General features: G+C 42.0%; 2 protein-coding genes across 2 annotated transcripts in view; one reads left to right on the top strand and one right to left on the bottom strand.

The window, feature by feature from the left end:
• The window catches only part of col4a3 (collagen, type IV, alpha 3), a 41,630-nt gene extending 34,165 nt beyond the window's left edge, over positions 1-7,465 (bottom strand). Inside the window, exon 1 of the mRNA XM_088011533.1 lies at positions 7,262-7,465. Coding sequence (XP_087867659.1) covers positions 7,262-7,357 — 96 coding nt within the window. The 5' untranslated portion in view covers positions 7,358-7,465. The remainder of the gene's footprint in view (positions 1-7,261) is intronic.
• Positions 7,466-7,471: 6 nt separating this feature from the next.
• col4a4 (collagen, type IV, alpha 4) overlaps positions 7,472-22,253 on the top strand; it is a 36,068-nt gene continuing 21,286 nt past the window's right edge. The window contains exons 1-13 of the mRNA XM_088011535.1: positions 7,472-7,846; positions 11,966-12,105; positions 12,260-12,302; positions 15,424-15,495; positions 20,079-20,213; positions 20,306-20,350; positions 20,429-20,545; positions 20,624-20,692; positions 20,767-20,802; positions 20,877-20,939; positions 21,254-21,289; positions 21,502-21,543; positions 22,032-22,112. Coding sequence (XP_087867661.1) covers positions 12,059-12,105; positions 12,260-12,302; positions 15,424-15,495; positions 20,079-20,213; positions 20,306-20,350; positions 20,429-20,545; positions 20,624-20,692; positions 20,767-20,802; positions 20,877-20,939; positions 21,254-21,289; positions 21,502-21,543; positions 22,032-22,112 — 786 coding nt within the window. The 5' untranslated portion in view covers positions 7,472-7,846; positions 11,966-12,058. The remainder of the gene's footprint in view (positions 7,847-11,965; positions 12,106-12,259; positions 12,303-15,423; positions 15,496-20,078; positions 20,214-20,305; positions 20,351-20,428; positions 20,546-20,623; positions 20,693-20,766; positions 20,803-20,876; positions 20,940-21,253; positions 21,290-21,501; positions 21,544-22,031; positions 22,113-22,253) is intronic.

Raw genomic sequence — 22,253 nt, 5'->3', positions numbered from 1 at the left:
ATTTCTATCAAATAAAAACATTGAGCTCTTTATTCAGAAACGCCCCGAAACAATTAAATAATCACATCAAAAGTTAGAAACTGTCTTTAGTCATTTCTCTGATTGCCAAATATATCAGGGTGTGTGAGAAAATGTGTCAATGACAGGAATGAATTTAAAATACTTTGTAGAACGGCACTTTGTGAAGTTCGGTCCATTTACCTGTATTAGCTTACTGGCACATATTCCACATTCAATATGGCGGACGCTGTGACGTATCTCAGCAACGGGCCGGCCCGCTCCATGAGGCTCTACATATTTATGTCTATGCCGCTAACGGCGACCTGCGGAGGCCGAGAGCCGCCGGTGTTATGGATCAACTGGTGGTGGCAGCTGCTGGCAGCTGGAAAAGACTGATGTTTCTGTGGGCGTGGCTTTTTAGGACCCCTTTACCGAAACAGGAAGTAAACAATGCAATAAGCTTAAAGAACTACAAATCTTTGCAAAAATACTATCCGATTCCGTAAAACAACCACTAAGATCTCGGGAATAACTAATTAGAAAGACTTTATTGGTCTAATATTGTATGTTGTCTTTTTTTTTGAAAAGTTAATCTGCAAAACCAAAACGTGTAAATTACGCAGAGCTTGTCCTGACTTATGTGTTGCTTCAGAGGTTGAAACTCGTCAAAGGAAGATCGAAACAGATCTCGATGTGGCATGAGCAGATCTCAAAGCAAAGATTATTCCCTGAAAGCCGACATAAATGTCGAAAAGCCTTGGGATTAAAAATAAAATGTTTAAAAAGATCGACTGGCTGTGTATTTTTTCCACATATTCCTTATATTGTGATATTTCAAATAGGTATCCACAGAAACTATAGCGAAATCTTTTTAACTGTTTCTGTAATGCTACACTTTATTTCCTAGCTCATTTACAGAAGACATGGCTACCGCAGATCTATGTGGCAGTGTCATTTCTTCATTATTTTTGATATTTTTTCTCGTCTTTATTCTTTTCATCAAGTGACTGTAATTCTCAACCATATGAGACATCGCTGAAAAAACAATTGTCTTATATACTTTTACATCAGAAACAGGTTAAAATATTCACTCGAACTGAGATTCTGAAAGTGCCACCAATCAGTCCAGGCCTGGTTCTTAAAGCGCGGGGTGTCCGTTAGTTGACAATCAGTGACAGGTTGAACATCGGACTCATCTGTCCTCATAGCTTGGTGGTTAAAACGGCGCTCCTGGAACTCAGCGACCGCTGGTACGAGTTTAGTTAGCATCGTCTGCTTCCCTTTTTGGACCAGTTTATTTTATTGTCTACAAAAATAAATAATATAATTCACTTGCTGCCAACATTTTGGAGGTAGTGTTGTTTAGCAGGTTTGCCAGACAAACTTTAACTGTAAGAATATTGTCAGATTACCAAGGTGCACAGCTTTGCTTCTGCAGCCGAGTGAAGTCTTAAAGTGAAATCGAAATAATGTGGCTTCCATTAAATGAACAATGAATTAGTTTGCATGATATTATAAACTGTTCATATTTATTGATATGTTTGCAGAGCATGTCAGTCAACATAAGACTGAACAGACGTAAAATGATCACATTACTCTAACAATGTTGGGCGGTAGGACAAATTCTGTTTAGTACAGTCTTCCTTGAAGTGGGGTATATTTTAGTGACATTTTAATGTATTCTTCAATGTTCCTTCATACCATTATGTTTTGAAGAGCTCTTAGAGAAAGTAGACATTTTCATATCTGTTTATTTACGTTTGTCGCGTTTTGATCAGGAAACGACAAAGCCACCTAATTTTTTACAAACATCTGCGTTGAGGACCCTGTTTGGCTGTCACTAGTTAATCTTAATGCGGCTCGTTCTGTTTCTAATTTGATTTCCCTTCGTCAACAGCCTGCAAACTGTTTCCAAGTAGAGAACACACGGACACATACTGTAGATACGGCTCATAATCTGTTGGTGGTATCTGACAGTAATGTAGGAACGTTTATTATTATAATTTCGGCTTGTCAGTTTGGATATCACCACCAACAACATTAGCTGTTAACTTTATATCATTTAGATGAGATTTTATTACAGTACAACTTATCGACATTACTTGATATTCCTTTCTATTTGGACACGTAAACACCACAAGCAACACCATCAGGTATGCGAGTTAAATTTTATTAAATATGATGATAACCACCTCGTTGTTTAGCGACACTGTGGGTAGTAAGTCGCTATACAATGCGACACTTACTATTTACCTTTTCCTTTTTATGTAATGTAAGCAACTCGCATAAGAGGAACTTGAGAGTCAATTCCAATGTTTTTCTGATCAGTGCTGGTTATAAAAAGCAGAAACTGTCCACTTAGGTTTACATTGCGGCTATTCATGAGTTAGAATTAATGTATTCTAGTGAACCTGAAAGTGAATGGGATTGTGTTATTCACTGATCTGGTTATGCCCAAATGCGGTTTTCGAAGCGCAGTGAATGTTGTTCTTTAGAAAATTGTTTTGAAACATAATTTTCAGATGCAACATTAAACATATAAGCGTCCAATGGGATTTATAGTAAAGTTTTGCGAACGGTTTTTTCACGCAAGTAGCATTTTTCAACAGGCATCGACACAGCCACCCACAATTTGGAAACATCTGCGGTGCGCATAGGTTTCAACCAGTTGATTTAGCCACCAGTTGATCTATAACACCGGCCGCTAACCTCAGAGACAGCGAGGAAAAGATGGCCGAAGCAAGTCAGAGAGACGAGGTGGGGTGAAGACATGACGACTTTTAAAAACAAAAACATATATAATGAATTCTGTGGCCGACAAGGAACTAGTGAAGAGCAGCGAGTAGTTTAGCTTTGCCTAGCTTAGTTTAATTTAGCTTAGCTTAATGTAGCTTAGCTCATTGGAGTTGTCTAATTTAGCTTAGCTCTTAGCATCCCCATTAGTCCGTCCTGTAGCAGAGAATATCCGTCCTGAGTTCGACACAAAAAGCAATATAATAAAATCATAATGTTACAAATATCACAAATAGAGACATGACAGAAAACCACAAATTGAAACCGAAAAACAGAAACCTAAAATCAATAACCAGAACAATTCAAACAATGTTCAACATAAGCAGCAGTCTATATTAAGCATGTAAAATGAAACGCATTCATTCAAATTAATATTTTATTATATATTACAGATTTCAAGACTTGGAAAAAGTTAAAATTTAAAAAAAAACCTTTTTATGGTCACCAATAAAAGTGAGCGATTTGTTCTCGCCTGAGTGATCCTGTTAAAAGAGAGCAGCTTAAGTAAATAAAGGAATGAAAATATTAAAAAAGAAATAAAAAGATGTGCAGCTAAAATAAATACAAATAATGAATGAATGAAAAAAATAAAGACTGGAGGCTAATATAAAACAGAAAAAATAAAAAGTAAAGATGAGCTGTTAAATGAATAAATAAAAAACAATTAAAAAAATACTAAATTAAAAATAGGAATGATGAGCAGCTGAAATATATAAATAATAAAAAAGATGGTGCGTTTTGGACGAGCTGAAGGTCAGAGGTCAGGCCATCCGCGGTGGAAACAAAAATCTCCAAGCTTTGATTTCATTCAGGCGTTTAGGAGAGAACATTGTGTGTTTTTCAAAGGAATGTAAATGTGGCAGTTATCACAGTTATCATCAAGCTGAGAGCCAGAGGCAGGAGATGCAGGAGGAGAGAACGGGTCCCGGAGCGGAGCCTTGAGGCACGCCTCCTGCTGAAACAGCGGCTGTAATGGTGGCAGCTGCATTCAGCTCCTCCATAAAGTGTCTGCTGTGCATCGGAGCGTGCGTTCTCATGACGGCGGCGTCCCAGAGGCCAAACCCAAACACCTTCTGTAACCAGCAGGTGAAACTGTCCTCTTACTGCGATAACCAGAGGATCCCGCTCTAATCTGCTCTCTGCAGTGTTTGCAGCAACACGCCCCGCAACCTGGATAAAAACTCATGACGTTGCATTTTTTCCTCAGATTCACACGTCATGATTTTTATGAGGATTCATCAAATTTAGATGAATAAAAACGTCTTCAGTTTGAATAAAAACCTAAAGTTATACACAGAAAGTTACTGCCATCCCTTTCCATCCTTAAAAGTAAACAAAGTTGAAGATATTTGGAAATATTTTTTTCTTTTATTTTTAATGTTTTTCTTTATTGTTCATTTTTCAAATTTTCTCTCTTGATTTTTCTTTTTTCTCTATTTTTTATTTATTTTTTCCTTTTAATTTTTGTCTCCATTTTCTTGATTTTTAACAATCATTTTAACTTTAATGTTTGCATTTTTTGTTTTAAAACTGTTTCTAACTTCTTTTTTAGTTTGCAGTAGATGTTGGAGTCGTTTCGCGAGAAACGTCTGAGGTAAACCTACACCTGTGAGAAACGAATCGTGACGAAGGCCTGGCAACGAAGACACACCGACAACACGACCTACTGTCAGTTTACTGATCAAACCCACTTAAAACCAGTGTAACAACCGGAAGCTCTGTGTGTGTGTGTGTGTGTGTGTGTGTGTGTGTGTGTGTGTGTGCACGCTCTAATAACAGCAGATCAGGACAAAGGGCTGACCCAGAAACAGATTAACCGAACCAACACAGAACCCGCCTGAGTTCAGAACCAGACAGACTTTAAGTCTGATCTTCTCTCTTCCTGCAGGATGTTCAGCGGAAAGGACAGACATATCGATGTTCCAGTTCTAAACCAGTTCCAGTTCTGAACCAGTTCCTGTTCTAAACCAGTTCCTGTTCTAAACCAGTTCCAGTTCTGAACCAGTTCCTGTTCTAAACCAGTTCCAGTTCTAAACCAGCTCCAGTTCTAAACCAGCTCCAGTTCTGAACCAGTTCCAGTTCTAAACCAGTTCCAGTTCTAAACCAGTTCCAGTTCTGAAATAGTTCCTGTTCTAAACCAGTTCCTGTTCTAAACCAGTTCCTGTTCTAAACCAGTTCCTGTTCTAAACCAGTTCCAGTTCTGAACCAGTTCCAGTTCTGAACCAGTTCCAGTTCTAAACCAGTTCCTGTTCTAAACCAGTTCCAGTTCTGAACCAGTTCCAGTTCTGAACCAGTTCCAGTTCTAAACCAGTTCCAGTTCTAAACCAGCTCCAGTTCTAAACCAGTTCCAGTTCTAAACCAGTTCCAGTTCTGAACCAGTTCCAGTTCTAAACCAGTTCCTGTTCTAAACCAGTTCCTGTTCTAAACCAGCTCCAGTTCTAAACCAGTTCCAGTTCTAAACCAGTTCCAGTTCTGAACCAGTTCCAGTTCTAAACCAGTTCCAGTTCTAAACCAGTTCCTGTTCTAAACCAGTTCCTGTTCTGAAATAGTTCCAGTTCTAAACCAGTTCCAGTTCTAAACCAGTTCCAGTTCTAAACCAGTTCCAGTTCTGAACCAGTTCCAGTTCTGAACCAGTTCCAGTTCTAAACCAGTTCCAGTTCTAAACCAGCTCCAGTTCTAAACCAGTTCCAGTTCTAAACCAGTTCCAGTTCTAAACCAGTTCCAGTTCTGAAATAGTTCCTGTTCTAAACCAGTTCCTGTTCTAAACCAGTTCCTGTTCTAAACCAGTTCCTGTTCTAAACCAGTTCCAGTTCTGAACCAGTTCCTGTTCTAAACCAGTTCCTGTTCTAAACCAGTTCCAGTTCTGAACCAGTTCCTGTTCTAAACCAGTTCCAGTTCTAAACCAGCTCCAGTTCTAAACCAGCTCCAGTTCTGAACCAGTTCCAGTTCTAAACCAGTTCCAGTTCTAAACCAGTTCCAGTTCTGAAATAGTTCCTGTTCTAAACCAGTTCCTGTTCTAAACCAGTTCCAGTTCTAAACCAGCTCCAGTTCTGAACCAGTTCCAGTTCTGAACCAGTTCCAGTTCTGAACCAGTTCCAGTTCTGAACCAGTTCCTGTTCTAAACCAGTTCCAGTTCTAAACCAGCTCCAGTTCTAAACCAGCTCCAGTTCTGAACCAGTTCCAGTTCTAAACCAGTTCCAGTTCTAAACCAGTTCCAGTTCTGAAATAGTTCCTGTTCTAAACCAGTTCCAGTTCTAAACCAGTTCCAGTTCTAAACCAGTTCCAGTTCTGAACCAGTTCCAGTTCTGAACCAGTTCCAGTTCTGAACCAGTTCCAGTTCTGAACCAGTTCCTGTTCTAAACCAGTTCCAGTTCTAAACCAGCTCCAGTTCTGAACCAGTTCCTGTTCTGAACCAGTTCCAGTTCTGAACCAGTTCCAGTTCTGAACCAGTTCCAGTCTTAAGCCTTCCTGTTCAGTTTTCTCCATCTTCCAGCCCAAAACAGCAGTTAGCTTAGCGACTTTATCTCTAACATGGACCAACTGTATGTTTTGTTCAACACAGAATAAAAAAAAGTCAAAAAGATTTTGGACAGAAATTATCTGAAAATTATTCTTGATTATCATAGATTTATTATAAATTATCACAAAACATCGGAAAACATCTAAAATATTCAGAAACATTAACCAGTTATACTTGCCTCACATTTGGGGAAGAATCGTCCTCAACGCTTCCGGTGCTTTAACCAATCAAAATGTTTCAAAGAACACATTTTGACAGCCAACCAATCAGTGACGATCTCTTATGCATCACTGACAAAAAATGGACGTGCAGATTTATAAATAAATAAAAAAAAAAAACTTAAAAATTGGTGTTTAAGAATTGTTTTTAAAAACAGCGACCAATCTGCAAAGTTAGAGAAGCAGGATGGCTAAAACATTTTTTTTTTTACAATTTTTATTTGACAATATTAAAATAATCAGTAACGCCCAACCTGTTTACCACGACTGTTTACGACATTATTACCGTTGTACTTATCTTCATTATTAATGTTATTACTCTGTAATAATTTTAACTATTCTGATATTGTCAATATATTTTCATTATATGTATTTTTTTAACTTATTTAGCTTTTTTATCATTGTGAATTTTTTTAATTTAAACTATTCTTATATTTAATAGTTTTAATTTATAATCATCAGACCCAAACACACACTCACCTGCTTCAGTGTAAATGTTCATTATTACCCTAAAGTTACACACAGAAAGTTATTGTCTAAATAAAACCTGAGAGTTTTAAGAAAATCTGATCGTCTCTCACTGACAAACGGATAACCAACCACTAGTTAATGACGTAATAACGGTTCAATAAGTTGGCCTAATTAACATCAGTGTGAGAAGCAGCAGAACCAGAACCTGGACTGGTGTCCCAGCATCAAGGTGAGCTCACAGCTGGACCAGTTTGCTCACCAGTTTGCCGTTGGTCAGCAGCAGCAGCGCGCCGAGGACCAGCAGCCGGACCAGCAGGCGGGGGATCCTCCGCCTCGCAGCCGCCGGAGACGCCATCCAGACGGGCAGAGAGCAGCGCACCTCCCGGCTCGGAGCACCGGCTTGGGTCGGTTCTCTTCACAGAGATCCTGTGAGGATTGGGAAAGTGAAACTCCAGCAGCAGTGGAGGGAAGACCCAAGCCCCACTCCCACCTCCCACTGCGCCCCCACCTCACCTCCACCCTGCCGGTTAAAGACTGGCTCCATCTCAGACCGGACAGTTATTATAAGCTGAGAACAGATCAGTCCGTTTTATGGAAGGACCTTCATATATTTTTGCTCTAAATATTTTGCGTTTTTTGGTAAAAAATTAAAAAACTAAATAAAACTTTAACATTTTGTTGCTGCGTGATGACACTGCGTGGATTTTACTGAGGAATGAACGGAAGCAGCTCGGTGTTTGGAGCCGCGCAACTGCGCCTAATGTAGGACAAACCTCCCGCTTTCACTTCCTCCGTCTGAGGAATGAAAAGTGCGTGAAGCTGCGGAATCAGCGACTCCCCGCAGGTAAGGAACTCACCTGAGATGCTGTCAGTGTGCCATGATGGGGCTCATTGAGGTCTGGGGCTAATTAGCGGCTGATTGGAGCGGAATCACGCCGTGACGTCGGAAGTTTTATTAATGAGCCGCTGATGAAGAGGGAAAAGTTTCAGATGAGTATGAATTTACTGTGAATATGGGAGTAAAATTCAAAGTTTCAGGATTAAATTAGTAAACTTTGATCCCTTAAATCCGCTGAAAACTCAGTAATGACTCAGCTTTAATGGGATCAGCTGAGTCAACATGTGGAGAAACATTAAACCGTCAGAGCAGCAGGTTCTCACCTGGTCGGGGCCACCGGGCTTTCTGGACCTTTCTCACTCAGGTCCAGAACATTTCAGACGGATCTGTTTGACTTGATCTTTGCTGGATTCCCCAGTTTCCTAAAGTTGTAATGTTCTGTCCTCCACAGATTTTTAAGAAAGTACAAAGCTTTCTGACATATAACGAAGATATCAGGTGGCTCCTTAAAAGAAAACTCAAATCTGAGTTAAATACCAACTTTTTGCTTTTCTAAGATAAAGACCTTTTCTTGGTAGGAGTTACTTGATCAAGCTCCGCTCCGTCCGTCTCCATCTTAGTGTCGTTGCTAGCTACGCTAGGCTAGTGGCATCAACTAAAGCTACTTTCACACTGCAGCCGGAAGTGACCCAAATCCGATTCTGGTTTTCCTTAATTGCGACCTGTAGCTGATGTTTTCATGACAGTCTGAACAACATAGATCGGATTTTTTCCGAATGCGACCCAGGCCACTTGGATATGTGGTTCTTCCGTTTCTTCTTTTTCTGTTTCTTCTTCCTGGTTTTACTGGCGGTGGCAACAAACTTAGTAGCAATACCGCCACCTACTGGTAAGAAGTGAGGACCACATGACATAAAATAAATGTTCTAAAATCAGGTCGGATATTTTCATATGTGACTTGAATCAGAAGGACCTCGCTGCAGCAAACAGAAAGGGGCGGAACGGACCGCTGTCGGTCTCATATCTTATTTGGAAATGGAACCATTGCACTCCGGAAGTGAAGGGGGCGCTATTTCCTATATTATCCACGGTCTCCCGTTTTTATTTTCTTTTGAAATCTGTGATACATCTTCATCTTTAGGAAAGAGTTTCACTCTCAGAATGTATTTGAATTTCTCTTTTATTTTCTTCAGCGCAGCTCACAGTTTTTCGCAAATTCCGTAGCTTTCGGTGTACTTCTAAATCTGCTCCTTAGTCGCACCTTTTCCGGCCTGCTACTGCCTCTAGTGGCGTAGGGGTGATAACACAACTAATATAATTGCATTACTAATCAGAATACCATTAAGTCTTTATTATTTATTATTAATTCTGGCATTACTGGAATCGAAAGATATTGTAAAATTTGTAAAATATTTAGTTCTTATCTAAATGTTTAGATCCTGGCTAAACATTTTATCATATTTTGTTTAATGAACCCCCATTTTTTTCTCATACTCCAAAACTTTGTTGATACTTTTTGACTGTAACTATGGAAACGGCTCAGGAAGTCGGTCTAAAGACTCGTTCAGGTTCTGGTTCTGCTCAGGTCTGATCCCTCTCAGTCACAGAATTTTCAAATATTCTGGATCGTTTCTAGGATTTACATTTAAAATCTGAATTATAATTGATACTTATAACTTTAATTTATTTCTGCTGAGAAATAAAAAATATTAAAAAGAGGAAAAAATCCAGGTTCTAATTTCTCTGCAGATGGTTTATCAGGGGCAGTGGTGGAGAAAGTACTCAAAAAATGTACTCAAGTAAAAGTAAAACTACCACATTAACATTTGTACTTAAGTAAAAGGAAAAAAGTACTGGCTTTTAAAAATACTTAAGTATTAAAAGTAAAAGTACTTATTGAATGCATTACATAATCCCTAATACAATGTCATTATGTGAACCGATCGCATTTAATTTTAATACATTACAAATGTCCCATTTTAATGAACAATGCCACAGATAAAGCATGTTTTTATTGTGTTTACTCTGTAACATAGTTTAGACTTAGATGTGATTCTATGCATCATAATTTCAGGGATGGAAACATCTGGTCTCCTGTCCTAACAAAGCATGAACTTCACTTTCTTTGCCACTAGAGGCTTTGATTTTCAAAGAAATCCAACAGAAAGGGATGGAAAGAAGGTGGGTGAGGGAGGACATGCAACCAGGAGCCACGTAGCAGAGTTGTAGTCAAGACCACTGAACCTGAGACCAAGACCAGCACCCCGCGCTACACGGCACAAAAAATTAAGTTTTACCTTCAAAATTGCTTCTCAAATTGATCTGAAAGATCCACATTCCCATTAAACACCTTAGAGCTGAAATAAATTTAATCAGTAAAGATCCGTCCAGAAGAATCCGATCGTTCCTGAATGTCATATCATTATATTGTAAATCTACTTAAGTAAAGTACAGAGACACGAAAATTGTACTTAAGTACAGTAAAGAAGTACTTCTACTTCGTTACTTCCCACCACTGATCAGGGGGGTCCAAAGAGGGTCCTGGAGGCCCGGCATCCTCCATGTCTTAGTCTCTCCCTGGAGAACATTGACCTGCTGAGGAGGTTGTTGCCACCAGCAGGGAGAGAATAAAACGTGCAGGATGCCGGGCCTCCAGGACCCACTTTGGGCCTCCAGGACCCACTTTGGGCCTCCAGGACCCACTCTGGGCCTCCAGGACCCACTTTGGGCCTCCAGGACCCACTTTGGGCCTCCAGGACCCACTCTGGGCCTCCAGGACCCACTTTGGGCCTCCAGGACCCACTTTGGGCCTCCAGGACCCACTTTGGGCCTCCAGGACCCACTTTGGGCCCCACTGGTTTAGTTTGTTCTGCTGTGGTTGAGCCTCCTGATCGTCGTTTCACATCTCCGGTCGCTTTCTGTTCTCACTCCCATCTAACCGACTTTCCAATACAAACACTGCTGGGCCCCTGATCCGACCGGGCCCCTGCTCATATCCAATTCCTCCACCGCAGCAGAAAGCATTCCGATGCAGAGCCGGACTACATGGCCGAAAATTTCTGGGAATAAATTCTTTACTTTGATGTTTGCCCAGGTTTTCCCAAAATGAGACTTTGCAAAAGTTTTCACACCCCTCAAACTTTTTCACGGTTTGTAAAGGAATCGGCTCCAACAGTTTGTACAAATAATCGGACCACAGATTCTTAGTTATTAGGTCTGGACTTTGACTAGGCTCTGACCAGAACTCGTCGTTCTTCCAGTCGTCCCACTTCAACGTCTTTATTGGTTTATAATTAATTATTTACAAATTCCCAGACTAACGGTGAATCGCTGGATCCCAGGAAATGTGCAGAAAACGCTGCGTTGCTCTTTTCTCTGCAGCTGGACCTTCGATCTCTGAACAGAACCGTGTCCAGATGACAGATTGATCAGTTTAACTTTGCTTTAAACCTCTATCCGAGAAAAGCTGGCCCACAGCGTCATGCAGCCTCCACCTAACTCTACATAACTTTGGACTGAGCAGAGTTTTCCTGTTAGAACCTGCACAACTTTTAAAATATAACTTAGAAAAAGACTTTCCGGCCAGAAATGCAGTAAAGAGATAATTAACAGAAAAGTTTTCCTCCCTGTGGTTACTGAACTCACCTGTGACTGATTAACTTCTGCTTCACATTGAGTCATGAAAGTTACTATGATCGAACTCGGCATCAAACTGACAAGTTGGTTGAATCATATGGAGCTAAATTGGGGTCACTAAGAATGTTGGATTTTTTACAAACTGCAAATAAGTGTGGGGACTAAAAAAAGTTTTGAAACTGAAAAATAATTTGCATCTGGAAATGTTTTTTAAGCCTAATTTTGAAACAGAAAAAAAGTTTCAATACTTGGGGAGGGGGGGCCAAATGTTCAGATTCACGTTTCAGTACTATTTTTTTTTCCCCCCACAAACTTTTTGGCCCCAATTTTGCTCCATAGAATCCCCCAAACATTCTCTCGCTGTGCATCAGTTTGTCCACAGCCTGGATTTTATCAACGCAGTCTTTACTGAGACAATCTGTTGGTCCGTCTTTTATTTTTTGCCCGTGCTGAAGGTGGCGCCATCACGTCTTCTGTTTGTCTCTGCAGCAGTGTGGAGCGCACTCACCGGTGATCACCTGCTGGAGGCGGAGTCAGACCGACAGGGTCATGTGGTAACCAGGTCTCCACTCTCAGGACAAGATGTCTGCCAGTTCAGGCTCCGCCACCCGGCGCCATCCATGGATCTGGTAAAAATGCAGCGAGACGAAATGATTCATGTTCAGTTTAACTTCCAGAAATGGGATCAGATTTTACATTTCTGAAGTCAAACATTGGACTGTGGTGGACTGTAGCCATGGTAACAAGCTCCGTTTCGTCTCACCTGTGTCTCCTCTTCTACAGGTGCTTCCTGGCTCTGATCACAGCTCCTCCTGGAGGTCAAGGAGTGAGTCCAACTTTCTGTTCCAAGAGTTAGACAAGACTGCATCCAACCAACAATTGAGCTAGCGGATGGATGGATGGATGGATGGATGGATGGATGGATGGATGGATGGATGGATGGATGGATGGGTGGATGGATGGATGAATGGGTGGGTGGATGGATGGATGGGTGGGTGGATGGATGGATGAATGGGTGGGTGGATGGATGGATGGATGTGTGGATCAATTATTGGATGGTCCTCATTATGTCCCCCATGTGGTTGCCATGGTGATGTCTCTCCTCCTCAGACCTGCAGAGAGGCGACTCGTTTTCTGCGGTTTATTTGTGGAGGAACTGAAGCTGCAGGAGGTTTCATAGAAACATGAACCGTATCCATGGAAACAACCGAGCGTTACACAGGGCTAGGTGTTCCTCCTGGATCACACACCGGTCCTCCATCTTTCCGCATGATTAACTGACTAGAAGATGGAAACAAAGGAAGACGAACATTTGCAGATTAGATTCATTTTTGTAAGCAGCAGCCAGTTACATGCATAGAGCCAATTGGTGGGAGGACGACAGAGGGCTGGTGCTGGTCAGCGGATACTGGGTCCAGATTGGGGCGCAGTCGGGACATTAGAGCGGTGATGGAGGATAATTGGGTGGAGGGAGGATGGTGTTCTCTGAACAAAGTCATGACAGCAGATAAACCATGCCTCACTGATAACCTCGTTTACACAACGCTGCAGGAATGCGGCTGCTACACAAACACTGCTGCATGCGAGGAAACTCACCGTCTGGGGCCCACAGAGAGAAAGAAAACACAGTCAGGACATCAACAGGGACACTGAGTGTGGGACATATGAGCAGGGACAGCCCAGATTAGCTCCTCTCTGTCTGATGTTTTATTACCGGCAGGAGTCGGGACAGAAAGTCACGCTTCAGACGGACTCTTCAGGCCAGAACACTGGGTTCAGTCAGAACAGCGACAGGAGACCTTTGGATGTAAAAGTTATGATCCTATCGCTCCGAGACAAACCTTCCATCGCTGCCCTGCAGTGAGAAGATCCTGGGTTCGAGTACCGGCCTGGGTCTTTCTGCGCTCAGGATGGGTTCTCACCCGGTACTCCGGCTTCCTCCCGCAGTCTGAAAACATGTTAGCTGGTCTGGGCCGGGCTGGGGACCCATCCAGAGTGGACCCTGCCTCTCGCCCAAAAACTGCTGGAGATAAGGCCCCTCGGACCCTGAAGGGACTCCTGGAAGCATTTGGCTTAAAGGGAACCAGATTCAGCGCTAGCAAGAGTACAAGCTACAGGTTTAGCTAAGAAAAGGCAGCTGCGCTAACACTAAAACACCAGTCATAAACATTAGCTAAAGCACTATGCTAATATGTTATTTAGTGAAAGCTAATGCTAAAGTGCTACACTCGCATGTTATTTACTGGAAACAATGCTAATGCGCAATACAAATAAACAGAAGTTAATGCTAATGTGCTATACCAATATGGTATGTAATGGAAGCTACGATGAGGTGCTAAATTCAGCCATGTTCTCACAAGAAAAAACATGAAGAGTCTCTCAAAACAAATTATATATGTGCATTTTGTACATATATTTAATTACCCTCAATAAAGTTTCTTCAAAAAAAAGAGAACATAAGGAGAGGAAACAGTACTTTCTTCCCACACTTTTGAATTACTGTATTTTCCTCCAGAGAGCCGTCTCAGTCTTATCAAAGTGCCGGCAGAAGCTAGCGCATGTTGTCGTGTGTTTAGTCTGTGAAATGGCCCACATGAGCAGCCATTCTGTCTCCACCGGTTGATTTGGATCAGAGGAACATCTGTCCTCATTCACCTTTTTTTTTTTTTGTTGAAAGAGCTAGAAAAAATAGAGCGTGATTGTCTACGACTGATCTGATCAAAAAAACATCAGCTGTCTGCTTCCTAAGAAAATGGGGAAAATCTTTTTTGTTGTTTACATTCTTTCTGTGGAGCAAGAAACACCAGAACAAAAACATGAGGACAAACTGCTGCCTGCCCGACGCGCCTTGTGTTCGCACCGAGTCAGACCTTTTAAACTCACCAAAAACAACCTGCCAAGGTGCAGAGAGTCACTTAAAACAGGCGTGTTGGAGGAAACTTACAAGTAGAGGAACCAGAACCCAGCAAAGAACCGATGAAAAACCAGGAGCTGAAATACTGAGGGAAGGGAAACGAGACGGAACCGGAGGAGATAATTAGAGACGATGTGGAACAGCTGTGGCAGGAAGACCGCAGGAAAACTGGGATTAACACAGACAGAGCAAAATAATATAAGAATACAAAAATAAACTAAGACTAAACATTCAGTTTATTACCTGATATGAAATATGCTAGTAATAAAAAAACAGATAAATTAACTGAGTACAGCAGGATAAACAGAAAATAAATAAACATAGCAAAAAGTAAATGATCAAAACAGAAAACTGAGATTTTAAAAGGAGCGGCTAAAGCAAAGGAGGTGGATAAGCAAATTCAGGGCCAAACTTCACAATAAAAGCCTCAAACATTTGAATTTGAAATGACCTCTGGTTTCCAGCTGAAAACCTGAAGCTGTGCGTTGACTCTATATCTATAAAAATAGATCTGTAACTCTAGATATATAAATCTAGATCTGTAACTCCAGCTTTATAAATCTAGATTGTTCCTCTTTAATAACTTAAGTTTCTGTTCAGCTAGAGAAAGTTTTGGCACATCCACACATTTCTCGTTACTCAGCATCTGCTCAGTGTTTGGATGGGGTGAAAGGTCACCTGGTGACATCATCATGTACAGCTGTGTATCATCTAGTTATGCTAGTAAAGCTAGTGGCAGCATATAGGTGTTGAGTTGCAGGCGTCCTGGGATTGAACCTCACCACATGTGACTTTGCTTCAATGAGAAGCTTCCCATTGACCCAAAGGAATCCCTGCTCTGTGGCTGCACTGCTGGACACGATAAGACAGGACCGCAGGAAGAACGAGACGAAATGAGAAAACTCTTCTGGATTTGAATGGTTTAGGAAGTAGAACCTGAACTAAAACCAGACAAAACGAAGCAGAAGTTAAAGATTCGTGAATCATGTTGAATCCTCATCACCATGACTTCCTGTCTTCTCCTGGTTTCCAGGGCAAGCTGGTGGAGCCATGTGACGGGCGGGACTGCACCACCTGCCAGTGTTTACCTGCCAAAGGAGCCAGGGTGAGTCCTGATCCAGCCAATCACAGCGGTCCGTTTTATATTCCAGTTACTGGAGCGGCGACACGTTCACTGGCGGATTGGAAGCCAGAAACACGGAGCGGCTCTTAGCTACTGTACCGGCGGAGTCGTACAGGAACGAGGGGCTGTTCAGTTAGAGGACAGTAGATTGAACACACACACACACTTCCATCACATCAGAGGACTTAATTAACATGTAGCTGCAGGTCAAACTGGAGTAAATTATTTATTTAATGGAGACTCCACCGGTTCAAATCCCAGCCTGGAGTCTCCGTACGAACATGGCGTCTCTCTGGTTAGTCCAGCTTCCTTCCTCAGAAACCTGCTGGGTTAACTGGCTGCTGGCTGTATGCATGGTTTTGTTCCGTCTCTCTGACTGGTGTCCAGTGGCTGCTGGATTTAAAATTACAGCTCAAAAGATTAAAACATCACAAAGAAGTGATATACTTTTGGTGAATTTCAAACATTATTGAAACATTTCAAAACTTTATTTCATAATTTTTATGATTCCTGTTCACCGAGAATGAAAACAAAATCAGTTCCTCAGAAAATTACAATATCGTGAAAAACTCTTAGTTTCATAGAAAGCTGAGTGGAAGGAAAAAGTGTGGTAGAAACAGGGAGAATCTGTTCAGTAATCTGAGGGATCTTCACCAGACTGAACTGGGGCTGGAATCAGAACATGTGGATCCACTATGCTCAGATGGGTCCAGAACCTTGGACACAGCAGAGAACCAGAACCAGGACCAGAACCGGGCTGTTACTCAGAGGTCCAAACTCCAGATGAAAGTAAAGTTTTATCTGGACCTCAAGGTCTCAGTCTGATGGGAGAAAACCAGAACCACAGTACTGCAGGTCCAGAGTGAAGTTTTCTCAGTCAGTAATGATCTGGGTCACCAGCTGGTTCTGGTTCACTGGGTTCTGTCAGGTCCACAATCAGCCCAGCCATCCTCCAGAACATTTTAGAGTCCTTCATGCTTCCTTCTGCTGGCCCGATTCATGGAGATGCTGGGTTCATTTCCAGCAGGACTTGGTTCTGACCCACACAGCGGTACTAGAATTTGGACTAAAGACCAGAGTGGTACTGGGCTTGATGGGCCAGCAAACAGGCCTGACCAGAACCTTATAGAGAACCTATTGAGGATTAGCATGGGAAAGATGAGAGATGCCAGATTGGATGAAATATTCAGAATCATCAAAATTATGATTATCATTTATTTCAGCTTCAATAAAAATACTGAAGTTTTTTCTCCATTTTGGTTTGTGGCCCTGCATCCTGCTATGACCCCATAAGGATGCGCAGGACCAGGCGACCCACAGTGTACCAAAAACAAGAACAGTTAGCAGCCAATGAGACGACAGAGAGAGCGTCACATGACTGTTTGCTTCCTGCTGTCAGGTGCCGAGTAAACAACAACAAAAACAGGACGTCCAGGTCCTAAGTAACCCACTGTGAGTGGCTCAGGGTGGCGCTGCGTGTGTGTGTTTGTTCAGCTGGGGGCAGCAGACAGGGCGGGGGGTTTGTGGTTTGACGTCTGTCTCGGTGATTTCACAGCCAAACGACTTCAGATAAAGGAGGGCGGACTAGCAGAGATCACCGCTGTCACATCCCATCACACACACACACACATGCACATTCCGTTCAAAGCTCTTTCACACACACCTCGGACCTCTGGTCAGACGAACCGAGCTGTATCAGTAAAACGCTTCTCCCACTGTCAGGCATGGTGGTGGAAGTATCAATGAGGCTCTAACGTAACTGATGGTGTTAACGGTTGACGTGGTAACCATGGTAACAGTGGCCGTTGCAGCATTTTCTTTGGTTCTGTTTTGAAAACGTGATCCATCCAAACGCAGTTGAAGCCACACTGCTGCTTTTTAAATTTCCGCCTTTTAAAATGAGGCTTCCTGAAATTTTCAAAATAAACATCTTTTTCCTTACTTGCCTTTTCTGCTTTTAAAGCTCATAAAAGACATTTTGAACGGGACATTCAGGCTCTTCAGCCATTAGATTGGAGCAAAGAGTTTTTCTATCTGTTCATCTTTCCAGAGTTTCTCCGATCATTCCTGATGCTTCTTTATAAATGTTGACTGTGGACGCTCACATTAGCGTTAGCTGCTACATGTTTAGCATTGAGATGCTAGCATAGCTTCACCGATAGGCTAACTCCTTTTAACTTAAACACAACAATCTTTTCCAACCAGATCTTTTATAAGCAGAAGTGAACCTGAGGGAAAAGAGAAGACGCTTCATCTCTGCTGTTAGTGGACGTAGCTGTGCGTCAGATTTACAGGCGTACCAGAAACACAAAGGTTCCCGCTCTCAACTTTTTCATATAAAAATAGAATATTTGATTTATTGTGCAAAAATTACTTTCAGATGCTGGTAAGTCTTTCCTGGTAACAAAAAGCAGCCAGTAGTGGAGGAGCGTTAGATGAGTCAGTGTTGTGATGTAAACCGACCTGTGGTCAGTAAACACCTCATACAGGTGATAGCAGCAGATTCTTCTGCTGAACATTGAGTTACATTAATAATGCAGGCAGCCCAGGTCAACCGTTTCCCCGGGGCTCACCTCCTCTACGACTCGGTCTCAACATGCTCATGATGGTAGTTTTTGTTTTCCGTTTGAAGCCTCATTACCGAGCAGATATTCCTGCTTCCTCACTGAGCTGCATGGCTCCTCCTGAACTTCTCACCTCCAACACCAGAATCATGTGGCAAGCTTTCAAAATAGCCACAAATGCTTTGGCATTTCTGCCATTTGCAGAAGTATTTTGTAGAGTCGAAACAATTGTGTTGAATCGATTATTGAAATAATAGTTTAATAATCGATCAATTTGCCAATCAGCAGTTAAGTTAAACTATACAACAATATGTGCACATTTTGCATTTAAGATAAAAAAAAAAGCTTTTCTCTGTATATCTGTTCTACCCAGAACTCTTTTTATGTCAGTTTTGGCTTCACCTGGTTCAGAATCTGTAAAAAAAAAAAAAAAAAATCTCCCTTTTGCATCCAATTATTACACAATTCAGAAAATAATCTCCAGATCAGACTTACCCTGTTTTGAAGTTCAGTCCAGCAGAAATGCCAGAACTTTTTACAGTTTTTGGCTGCAGGCAGGTTTAATCCTTTGGTATGAAGCATTTACTAAATGACTTTTAGCCAGTAAAATATATATTTTTTTATTAAAAAAAAAATATAGCCAGTAATATATATATATATATATATATATATATATATATATATATATATATATATATATGTATATATATATATATATATGTATATATATATTTAATAATAATATATATTATTATAATATGTATAATAAATTTGCAAAAAGTTTAAACTTTTTTTCCATGTTGTCATAATGAAATATTTACATGTAGAAATTTTAGATTAATTTAATACAGTTTTGAAAAAAGCTGGACTTCATTTGGGCTTTAACTCTGCAGCAGGTTCAACAACATGCCTTTCTTTGGGGATTAAAATGATTCAGAAAATATTTGTAAATTTGTCTTATAGAAAAGGAAAAACGGTTTTAGTTTGCTTATCGTTTCTCTTTCTAATATATTTGTTTTTTATGAGAAACTGCAGTCTGTTTGTTAATTTTAGTTTAATTTCTATCAATTTTACAGAATAATAATCCTGCCACTCTTTTTTATGTATTATTTTGAGAAAACTGCTCAGTCAGCTGTGCTGAATTTGATTCAAATTCAAACTTTTTATCATTAAATTTGTTTTTATTGACATATTTTTTTTATTTCAGATTTTATTTTGATCTCAGATCTGCAGGTTAACATCTGAGCTGCTGTTCTCAGGTTGTATTTGGTTTGATTTGTGTGACACTGCCCCCGTATGATCAGATGATGTCATTGCAGGTTTGGCTTGCTGGACTCTGCTGCAGCAGCTGGTTTGGGCTCTGCTGGTTCTGTCTGTGTGAACAGAACCAACTAATCGCAGTTCAAATGTGGGTTCATGTTCTGGCTCTCTGTCTCGGTTGGGTCAGTGTTGGCTCTAACATCATTTCTTGCCACCAAATTGAGTTTTTTTATGTTTTTTTGTTGTGGACCAGGTTCTGTTGGTTTCATTGTTCCGTCAGATGTTTAAATCCGTTGTCTGCCGGACATGCTGTTCAAACGGTAATTTAGGCGTCGCACAGTAAACGTTCACATCGATCTGTTCTGTATCCGAAACCCAGATGATGAGAGTCAGTAATCTGTCCTACAAGTATTGATTAGGAAACATCAATACTTGTAGGACAGATTACTGAGGGGAATGTAAGGACTTTCAAAGAATGAAAAATACATGGGAGGAAATGACGTGGCCTTGGGTAAGAATTAGGGACTGATTCTTACCCAGCTGAGCTGAGTGGAATTATGGGAAACGAAAGAATTTGTCTTGTAGGACATAGGAGCAAGGTAGCATCTAAAACCAGCAGGACGGTGACTCTCCAGGACCGGGGCTGGATGCCGCTGGTTTAGGGTGTGCAACGTTTTGCTTGGTCATGGGTCACTGTGTTGTATCAGGCATTGAAGCTTCTAATAGTTTTATGTTCTGCAGGGTTTCCCAGGTCCTCTGGGTCTGCAGGGGCCTCAGGGGCCTCCAGGCTTCCCGGGCGGACGGGGACTTCCAGGGCAGAAGGGCGGTAGAGGAGCTGAGGGGCCGATGGGAGGTTTTGGGATAAAAGGAGATGCTGTGAGTAAACCACCATTCTAACTGTAAAAGCAGAAAACCCAAGTAACATTCTTGAAGTCCAACATGGTGAACGTCTGTTTCTGTGGGTTCAGGGCCCTACCGGTCTGCACGGTTTTCCGGGTTTGGACGGAGTCCCGGTAAGAGTCTTTGCCCCTATCGGCATCCCACAGCCGCTGGAGCGCAGGACCCTTCAGCTTCTCTTTGTGTCTGTTCAGGGCCTCCCCGGCCCGGCTGGAGGGCCTGGTCATCCAGGTCTGGACGGATGCAACGGAACCAGAGGAATCCAGGGGAATCTAGGGCTTCCAGGGGAACAGGGCCCTAATGGAGAACCGGTAAAAAGCATTGGCTGACTGTCACTGTTTGACGCCATGTTGAGGCAAAAGGATCTCACATCCTGTGCTGCTGTTCAGGGTTTTACCGGTCCGAAGGGACTTAAAGGAGAGCCATCGGCCAACTTCATCCAGTACCCCGGAGCTCCTGTAAGTACAGCTGACCCGCAGCATCATGTTCTGGTACGTTCAGCCCGCCTGACCGCAGTGTTTGGGTCCAACAGGGCGACGATGGGCCCGGCGGATTGCCGGGTCTGCAGGTGAGTTGGCCTGAAAGCAGCCGAGTGCGTCACATTGTTCTGCTTCTGCTTCAGGTTTCTGTCTCTGCCTGCAGGGAGAAGATGGTCTGCCGGGACCAACCGGACCCGCGGGTCCAACCGGATCAGCTGGACTCGATGTGAGTCACTCCACTTCATTTCAGCTCACTGCAGCTAAACTCAGTTGGAAACATGTAATTCAGTTCAGTCCACCTTAAATCGATTTATTTCCATTCAGGTAAATTTTATTAACTTTTAATGAAACACCTTCAGTTGAATCCAGTTCAAATAATTTTTCGTTCATTACAAAAAGTAAATTTCAACTCAGTTGTAGTTCACTTCTGTTCAGTTTGACTGGTAGTTCAGTTCAACACAGTTTGGATCAATTCACTGAATTTGAGGTTTGGTTCCCTGGAGAGTAAATTAAATGTTTAAACTGATTTTGTCTCCTCAGGGCCCTCCTGGTTCACCTGGAACAAGGGGCCCGCCTGTGAGTCACAACCTGGCAGCTATTAATTCATTTTATCATTTTAGGACTACAGTCAGCAGTTTGAACTCTTTTTACAGTTTATATGATCTTTTTAATGTGATTTTGAAGCAGTAAAACTGTTTACAGCTTTCTGTTCTCCAGTCAGTTACTGATTATAGATCGATTATCTCTCCAGCTGGATGTTCTGACGTCAGCTCATGTTTCTGTTTTAGGGTCAAAAAGGTCGATTACTGCCGGGACCGAAAGGAGACGAGGTACAGAGACTGTTTACAGAGTTAATGTAGCGCCACCCAGTGGTTCATCCAGCAGACCACACCCCAGAAATATTACATCACATTGGCCACGCCCCCTTCCCGTCACAGCCCTCTTATTCCCCTCTTTTGACTGTGGCTCAGCAGATAAAGTTGTCGTCTTGCAGTCAGAAGGTTGAAGGTTTGATTCCAGTTTCCTCCTGCCCCACGTCAAAAAGGCTTCAGGCCGTCAGAATGACTGCAGCAGCTCTAAATATATTCAGTCCATTTACCACTGACCACCACGCCCCCTTTGGCCGCGCCCCTCAGTTACACCACAGAATAATATGTTGAACATGGCCAGCCTTCCTCAGGCCTACTGCCCCCTGTAGGTCGGTCAGTGCATTACATCACTGTTGATCTTGACTGGAGGCCAGCTGAGCTCTGTTCCAGCTCTTTGGTCTTCTGACCTGCATTAACCAAACTTTTTCCGTTTCCTGTGTGATCCACAGGGAGACCAGGGCCCCCAGGGGCCTCCGGGGCCCTTCGAGTACATCGACCCTCCAGAGGACTTTTACATAAAAGGGGAGAAGGTCGGAGGACATTTAGTCTTCCTTTGCTTTATTTTCGTTGGTTTTAAATGTTCTGTATTTTTTATTTAGTTTATTTAGTTCTAACGTTTTAAATATTCTGTTCTCATCGTCGGGTTCCCATGTCAGGTTAGAAAACTGGAG

The sequence above is a fragment of the Poecilia mexicana genome, unplaced genomic scaffold (assembly GCF_051168715.1).
Source record: "Poecilia mexicana isolate PSO_F unplaced genomic scaffold, ASM5116871v1 scaffold_13, whole genome shotgun sequence".
Taxonomy (NCBI): Eukaryota; Metazoa; Chordata; class Actinopteri; order Cyprinodontiformes; family Poeciliidae; genus Poecilia; species Poecilia mexicana.
Note: the sequence above shows the minus strand (reverse complement) of the source record. Positions and strands in the feature narration are given on the sequence as shown.